The 8,409-nt window shown below is 44.3% G+C and overlaps 1 protein-coding gene across 2 annotated transcripts in view; it reads left to right on the forward strand.

Annotated features, from left to right (window-relative positions):
- gxylt2 (glucoside xylosyltransferase 2) overlaps nucleotides 1-8,409 on the forward strand; it is a 30,352-nt gene that overhangs the window by 11,623 nt on the left and 10,320 nt on the right. For both annotated transcript variants that reach the window (XM_007540979.2, XM_007540978.2), the window contains exons 4-6: nucleotides 4,718-4,969; nucleotides 5,219-5,342; nucleotides 6,546-6,718. In XM_007540979.2, the coding sequence (XP_007541041.1) occupies nucleotides 4,718-4,969; nucleotides 5,219-5,342; nucleotides 6,546-6,718 (549 nt within the window). The remainder of the gene's footprint in view (nucleotides 1-4,717; nucleotides 4,970-5,218; nucleotides 5,343-6,545; nucleotides 6,719-8,409) is intronic.

Raw genomic sequence — 8,409 nt, forward strand, 5'->3', positions numbered from 1 at the left:
GCACGGATCTTGTTCTTGCCATTGAGCTGGCTTCTCAGGACTTGCCTTATTCGTTGGAGGTATTTGGCTGTGGCTCTTTCCTTGTGACCTCATTGAGATTGCCATTTGCTTGTGGTATTCCCAGGTACTTGTACCTGTCCTCAATGTCTGCTATTGTTCCTTCTGGGAGTGAGACCCCTTCTGTGTGGACGACCTTCTCTCTCTTTGTAACCATCTGTCCACACTTCTCTAGTCCGAATGACATCCCAATGTCAGTGCTGTAGATCCTGGGGGTGAGGATCAGTGAGTCGATGTCTCGCTCGCTCTTGGCGTACAGCTTGATGTCATCCATGTAGAGGAGGTGACTGATTGTGGCCCCATTCAACAAGACTGGCTATGGATATATAGTTTTCAGGGGTGAAAACTACTTTCACCTCTTCCTATGATGAGGAATAACTTTGGACTTGTTGTCACCAGGGCCCCACTCTGGAGCCAGGCCTGGAGGTGGGGCACGATGGCGAACGCCTGATGGCCAGACTTTTACCCTTGGAGTCTGGCCGGACTCAGCCCGAAGAGGACACATGGATCCCCTCTCCCATGGGCCCAGCATCCGTGAGAGGGGCCAAAGGGGTCGGATGCAGTGTGGGATGGGTGGCGGTCGAGAGAGGGGACATTGGCGGTCTGATCCTCGGCTGCAGAAGCTGGCTCTTGCGACATGGAATATCACCTCACCTCTGTGGTGGGGAAGGAGCCGGAGATAGTGTGTGAGGCTGAGAAGTTCCGGCTAGAAATAGTCGGTCTCGCCTCGAAGTATGGATCTGGTTCTGGAAACTGTCTCCTTGAGAGGGGCTGGATGTACTTCCACTCTGGAGTTGCCCACGGTGAGAGGCGCCAGCCAGGAGTGGGTGTACTTGTTGCTCCCCATCTTGGTGCCTATATGTTGGGGTTTACCCCGGTGAATGAGAGGGTAGCCTCCCTCCGCCTACGGGTGGGGGGACAGGTTCTAACTGTTGTTTGTGCTTACGGGCCGAACAACAGTTCAGATTACCCACCCTTCTTGGATTCCTTAGAGGGGGTACTGGAGAGTGCCCCTCCTGGGGACTCCGTTGTTCTGCTGGGGAACTTCATCCCTCACGTGGGCAATGACAGTGAGACCTGGAGGGGCGTGGTTGGGAGGAACGGCCGCCCTGATCTGAACTTGAGTGGTGTTCTGTTGTTGGACTTCTGTGCTCGTCATGGATTGTCCATAGCAAACGCCATGTTCAGGCATAAGGGTGTCCTTATGCCTGAACATGGCATACTTGGCACCAGGACACCCTAGGCCACAGTTCGATGATCGACTTTGTTATTGTATCATCGGGTCTGCGGCGGCATGTCTTGGACACTCGGGTGAAGAGAGGTACAGAGCTGTCCACTGACCACTACCTGGTGGTGAGTTGGCTCCGGTGATGGGGGAGGATGCTGGTCAGACCTGGCAGGCCCAAACGTGTTGTGAGGGTCTGCTGGGAACATCTGGCCAAGTCCCCTGTGAGGCGGAGCTTCATCTCCCATCTTCGGCAGAACTTCGAACACTTTTCGGTGGAAGTTGGAGACATTGAGTCTGAGTGGACCATGTTCCGTGCCTCCATTGCCGAGGCGGCTTATCGGAGCTGCGGCCACAAGGTTGTCGGTGCCTGTCGAGGTGGCAACCCTCGAACTCGTTGGAGGATGAGATCTGCCCGGAGTGTCTTAAGGCTCTGGATGGTCCCCCTGTTCAAAAATTGGGACCGGACAGTGTTTTCCAATTACAGGGGGTCACACTCTTAAGCCTCCCTGGCAAGGTCTATTCAGGGGTTCTGGAGAGGAGGGTCCGTCGGATAGTTGAACCTCAGATTCACGAAGAGCAATGTGGTTTTCGTCCTGGTCGTGGAACACTGGACCAGCTCTACACCCTCAGCAGGTCCTGGAGGGTGCATGGGAGTTCGCCCAACCAGTCTACATGTGTTTTGTAGACTTGGAGAAGGCGTTCGACCGTGTCCCTCGGGGAGCACTGTGGAGGGTTCTCCGGGAGTATGGGGTACCGGGCCCTTTGAGGGCTGTCAGGTACCTTTATGACCGGTGTCAGAGTCTGGTTCGCATTGCCGGCAGTAAGCCGGGCTTGTTTCCGGTGAGAGTTGGACTCCGCCAGTGCTGCCCTTTGTCACCGATTCTGTTCATTACTTTCATGGACAGAATTTCTAGGTACTGCCGAGATCTTGAGGGGATTCGTTTTGGTGGCCTTAGGATCGCATCTCTGCTTTTTGGGGATGTTGTGGTCCTATTGGCTTCATCAGGTCGTGATCTGCAGCTCTCGCTGGAGCGGTTCGCAGTCGAGTGTGAAGCAACCGGGATCAGTGCCTCCAAATCCAAGGCCATGATCTTGAGCCAGAAAAGGGTAGAGTGCCTTCTCCAGGCACTCTACCCTGGTAGGGGGGGACGCCCTGCCTCATGCGGAGGAGTTTAAGTATCTTGGGATCTTGTTCACGAATGAGGGAAGAAGGGAGCGGGATGTCGAGAGGTGGATTGGTGCAGCTTCTGCGGGCACTGTACCGGTCCATCGTGGTGAAGAGAGAGCAGAGTCAAACAGTGAAGCTCTCAATTTACCCGTCGATCTATGTTCCCACCCTCGTCTATGGTCATGAGCTTTGGGTCATGACTGAAAGAACGAGATCACGGATACAAGGCGCCGAAATGGGCTTTCTCAGCAGTGTGGCTGGACTCTCCCTTAGAGATAGAGTGAGAAGCTTGGTCATCCGGGAGGGACTCAGAGTAGAGCTGCTGCTCCTTCACGTCGAGAGGAGCCAGTGGAGGTGGCTCGGGCATCTGGGGCCCTCATGCATAAAGCGTTGCGTGCGCACAAAATATGTGCGGCGCCATATTTTACCCACAAGTCGGTATGTATAAAAATTAACTTTGTGTCAAAGTGTGCGTAAATATGCGCACACTTTTTCGCTGGTGTGAAAATGTATGGCAGCCATCAAACTACTAAGCGTCAAAACTCATCTAAATACACTGAAACCTGACGACATTCAGTGTTTTTTAGACCAAGAAGCATCAAACCCGATGTTTTTTTCATGATTTTATTTTTGTATTGCTTAAAAGTAAACGATGAAACTGAACCGCATTTATCCCCATACAATAAAATAACACAAACACAAAATAAAGGAAATAAAAATTAAAGGATGTGAAAACCTCACTCAAATATAAATAGTAGTTTTCCTCAGTTTTTGTCTTGTAAAGATGTAACGCGTCAGTCTGTGTGCCGAAGCGCATGAAATGCATCTATGGGGTAATTTCATTCTCAATAAAAAAAGAAAAAAAAAGAAAAACCAAGGTTGGATCAGCAGATTAACTCCAAACAGGTTTGATTATTTTTAAGATGATTAAGGTGTGTAGACAATCCCGTATGTACGTAGCTGCGCAAAAATGTGCCGCATTGTGGAGCGTTTTGGCTCTGATGGAGAACATTGCCAATGGAAGGATTTAGAGGGAGCAATTGATGAGAGATATTATTTATCTTCTGTTGATGATGGTTTACTAGTGTTTATATTAATCCAGACTGATCATCCTGGAGCTCTGAGCAAAACTTAAAGAAGGAGCCGTGCAGTACCGGTGCAACTGCAGTCATCGAGCCGCCAGCTTTGTGAAAGCGCCTTTCTGAATAGAAAGCATCTTTATTCTGCAAATGTACAACTTATGCACATGATTCTACTATTTAGAATAAACATCCACATTCCCCACTCAAAGACTCTGTGACACGCTGTCTGTCTTTAAATCCCGGCTGAACACCCTATTGTTCAAACAGATATTTTCACCATCTCTTTATTTATTCATTTTAATTGGATTTTATTTGTTTTTCTTTAAAATGTATTATTTTTATTTTTGTGAGGTGACCTTACGTGTCCTAAAAACACCTTTAAAATAAAATACATTATTATAAATACTCATACTGCTACAAACAAGGACGTCGCCATGGTTACTGCTTCACGTGGTGGCAGACTTGAGGGTATTTATACTAATCTACATATGTATTTATGTGTGGCGACAGGCGGACCAGCAGCTGCGCTCTATTTCCTGTAAATTAGGATTTATAAAGGAAAGAGGCGCAGCCATGTGTGTGCGCATGGCTTTATGCATCCCATTTTTTTGGTGTGTCGCACTTTTCTAAATTTTTTCTGTACGCCCTGTTTTATTATGAAAACTGCGGATTCTTTCATGCATGAGGCTCCTGGTCAGGATGCCTCCTGGTCGCCTCCCTGGTGAGGTGTTCCGGGCACGTCCCATCGGGAGGAGGCCCCGGGGAAGACCCAAGACACGCTGGAAGGACTATGTTTCTTGGCTGGCCTGGGAACGCCTTGGGATTCCCCCGGAGGAGCTGGAACAAGTGGCTGGGGAGAGGGAAGTCTGGGCCTCCCTTCTTAAGCTGCTACCCCCGCGACCCGATCCCGGATAAGAGGGAGGCTGACTGGCTGGCTGGCTGGCTGGCTGTTTCTCAGTCTTCACAGTGAGGACTGCCATTATTCTTTAATAGAGAAAACACATAAAGATGTAAGGGTTCTATTTTGGTGGCCAAACTACAATACTTAATGAATTTCTAAGCTGATGTTAATTAGACATTTGTTAATCAATTGGAACTAATTTTAATCTAATAAACCATTAATTGACAATGGTAAATTGATTAATTGTTTGCATTCGTGTTATGTACTACTGTTGCCTCCAGGTAATCCTGAAAGATGTGGACTCGTTGCTTTACGTGGACACCGATGTTCTGTTTCTGCGGCCTATGGACGATATCTGGATGTTCCTCAAGTCCTTTAATGGGTCACAGCTGGCGGCCATGGCTCCAGAGCACGAGGTGTCCAAGATCGGCTGGTACAGCCGCTTCGCCCGGCACCCTTTCTATGGAGTGACAGGGGTCAACTCTGGCGTGATGCTGATGAACCTGACTAGGATCCGCAGAACACTGTTTAAGGTGAGCACCGAACACAGCCCCTCCCCCCCGTCACTCCATGCTGTGATAAACACACTAAAGTGGCCTGTAATTTCTTACCCCCTCCCCTGAGTGCTCAGAGTGGCTCTGAAAAAGACTTTCCATTTCACCACACAAACATCATGCCTCAGAGCTCAATTTAGCATCTCTACTGGCAGCACTTGGAAAGGAGAATACAAATGTCCAGCTGCTTTGATGACTTTCCTTCTCCTGCCCGTCTTGCTCTTGCAGAGTAGCCTGATTGCTGGTGGTCTGTTGTGGGAAGATCTTCTTCATCCGCTTCACCAGAAGTACAAGAACTACATAACATGGGGAGACCAGGACCTCCTCAATATTATCTTCCACTATAACCCAGGTGCAGTGTTTGTTTCACTTTATTCATCACATCTAATGTGAATAAAGAAACCACAACTACTCTGAAACGTTCTATATTAAAGGTTGAAAAGCATACCCTGCTCTGCTCACTAATCCTGTAGTGTCTTAAAGCTATCCTTGTCATGGCTGTGGCTGCAGACCGAGTTTCTGCTGCAGCTGTCAGATGTGGGCATTAACTTCTCAGATGCAGCAGCAGTACGCTGGCTGCCAACCAACAAAGCCAAAAAAAGCTCCGCTCCGATGTCTTCAGATGAATCTTTTACATTTTTCTATAGACAAAAGTCCAATTCTTTGCTCTGAAATCAGAAGCAACTTTTAGAGACTGAGATGTGAGACAAGAAAGATGATTTCTAGATTAATTCTAAAAAGAAAAGCATTTCAATTTGCTATTTTTTGGTGAAAGACTGCACCCTGCAATTCTACACAAAGGTTTTAAATCAGACAGATGGATCGGATCTCTTTTAGAAAACCTTAGAAACATTTTGAGGTTGCAAACATCTGCATTCTTACCCAGCATCTGTTACCTATTGTTCACCAACTCTTGAGCCAATGGATTGCAGCAACTGGAGAACATTTTACTTTGATGGAAACACTTTGTTCTACCTGCCTTGTGTGGTTGGCAGGGCATAGACACCGTGCAAAACACATAAAACTGATCAATTTTATGATCCTAGGTTTCTTTTACAGACAACGCTATCCCCAATTTCTCCATTTCCCCATTTCTATACAATTTTATTTAAACATGTCCTTGTTTGGTGTTTTTATTTTTTTACATAAATTGCATTTTAAAATAAATTTAAAAACAATACACAACCCACAGCCATACGCAAATAACAAAATTCTGGGAATCCTTGATAGCTCCTTCAAAACCGCTTATAACTGCCCCACTTTAATAGTTCAAACACCAAATATACCTTAATATTCATTGATATGCACAGTGGAAACTGTCTTAGAACTACCACAGAAGCTAACATCTACAGCTGAATTTTATGTTAGGCTAATTCAGTTAACTAGATTTGTTTGTTTTTTTAGCTTAATTGTACAGAATTATGTCACATTAAGGTGGAAATAGTTTTAAAATACAAAAAGCAGGTTCTGTAGCAGGGGTGTTTACACGTTAGTAAATGTCTTAAATCTGAACATGTGATGACATGTTCTTTTTTTTTTTTTCCTTCTGTTGCAGAGAATCTCTATATCTTTCCCTGCCAGTGGAACTACAGACCTGACCACTGCATGTATGGGAGTAACTGTAAAGGAGCTGAACAGGAAGGCGTGTCTATTCTCCATGGCAACCGTGGAGTATATCATGATGACAAGCAGCCTGCGTTTAAAGTAGTCTATGATGCAATACATAATGTAAGTACAGGGGGAAAAAATATATATATTTATATTTTTGGACAAAAATTTGTCTCAATATTATTGTATCAAACAAAAACTAATCTCAATTTAAAAAATAAGTTGTGGTCCAATTTTTGAACTGTAATGAATTTTTTTGTATTGTAATGGAATATTTTGTTTTAAAAGAAAAAAAATGTCTAAAAACCTTTTTTAATTTTGTCTCATGAAGAGAAAAAGTTATTTGCAAAATATAAACTTTTATGTGTGCATGTCAGAAATCTTTGGTTGCAATTCTCAAACTTTTGGTTTTGATGCTCCCTTTTTTTGGTTGAACTCAGAGTTTTGATTGTTAGAAACATGAACATTGTGGGTGGGGCCTAAAGACGAACAATGTAAGACGTGTCCCTATTGGTTAGCGCTGATTAAAGTGAAAAACTCTTACTCCCTCCCACCTCATAACTGATACCCAAACTGATACCCATACATACACTCTAACACTGAAACTTCGCTTCAGTGTTAGAGTGTATGTATCTTGTATTTAGTTATATTTTGAATTGTATTATTTTGAATGGCTTTTGCCGTGTTATGCTATGATATTAAATTAGTGTTCTTTTGTAGTTTGTTGGATCCATTAAGCTTTGTTGCTACAGGACTATCAGTAGGGACAGCTGCCAATCAGACAAGCCTCACATTAAACATATTTGATTCTTGCCAGTTTCCTAAGTTCATTATTCAGGGACAGAAATATGATAATTGGTTAAGATGCTGTGGCAAAGTTGGTTTTGACAAGACAAATATAAACGAGCATGCATATGTGTTAACATTTTTTGCAAGAAAAATACAACAATTAACACCAACTTCCTGGAAGAAGTCTGAAACAGGTCTATATCTGAACTTTTTTTGCATCTGGAACACATTAGAACCAAATTATCAAATTTCCTTTATTTCATGTTATTTTAGCTTTGTTTTATGGAGTGAAAATAGTCTCAAAATATCTGTGTGTGTGTAAAAAGATTTTTGCATGTGTAAAATGATTTGTGTGTGCGTAAAAGGATTTGTGCGTGTGTAAAAATATTTGTGCGTATGTAAAAAGATTTGTGTGTGTGTGTAAAAATATCTGTGCGTGTGTAATGTTTACAAATCCAGTGATTTGTAAACCTTAAAAATAAAACAAATCTTCTCCTACGCCTATACATGTTGAAAAAGTACACACAAATCACCTGGTACACACACACAAAACTGCATTTACACAGAGATCCGGTTACGAATGCCCAACTATTTTTGAGACTCATTTCACACTTTGGAGGAAGCTCCCAGATTTGTGTGTAGATGATGCATTTACATGCTAGTAAAAGCTGGGTCATCTGAGTTTTGCTCTGAGTCTAGTGTTTTTATCCTCTGACGTTTGCTTGTGCCGAAGTGGCAAATACGTTAGTTCGGTGGAAAACGTTATATCTCAGCACTTCCTTATGATATCCTAAAATTATTTATAGACATATTGTGCATTTTTGAGCAGTACAGGAGACTAAGTGGTCTGAAAAGCAACCACTGGGTGACGGAATGGTTCGCTGGCTGGAAAAATAGCCAGGCAAACCCAGAAGCAAGACGGAGCGTCCCGGTGGTCTGTCCTCTGAAGTAAGTGGGAGCTAAACCTGCAGGCTTTGCCCTCCGATTATAATGAGACATGGAGTAATTATAAATAATTTCAG

This window comes from Poecilia formosa, unplaced genomic scaffold (assembly GCF_000485575.1).
Source record: "Poecilia formosa unplaced genomic scaffold, Poecilia_formosa-5.1.2 Scaffold577, whole genome shotgun sequence".
NCBI lineage: Eukaryota > Metazoa > Chordata > Actinopteri > Cyprinodontiformes > Poeciliidae > Poecilia > Poecilia formosa.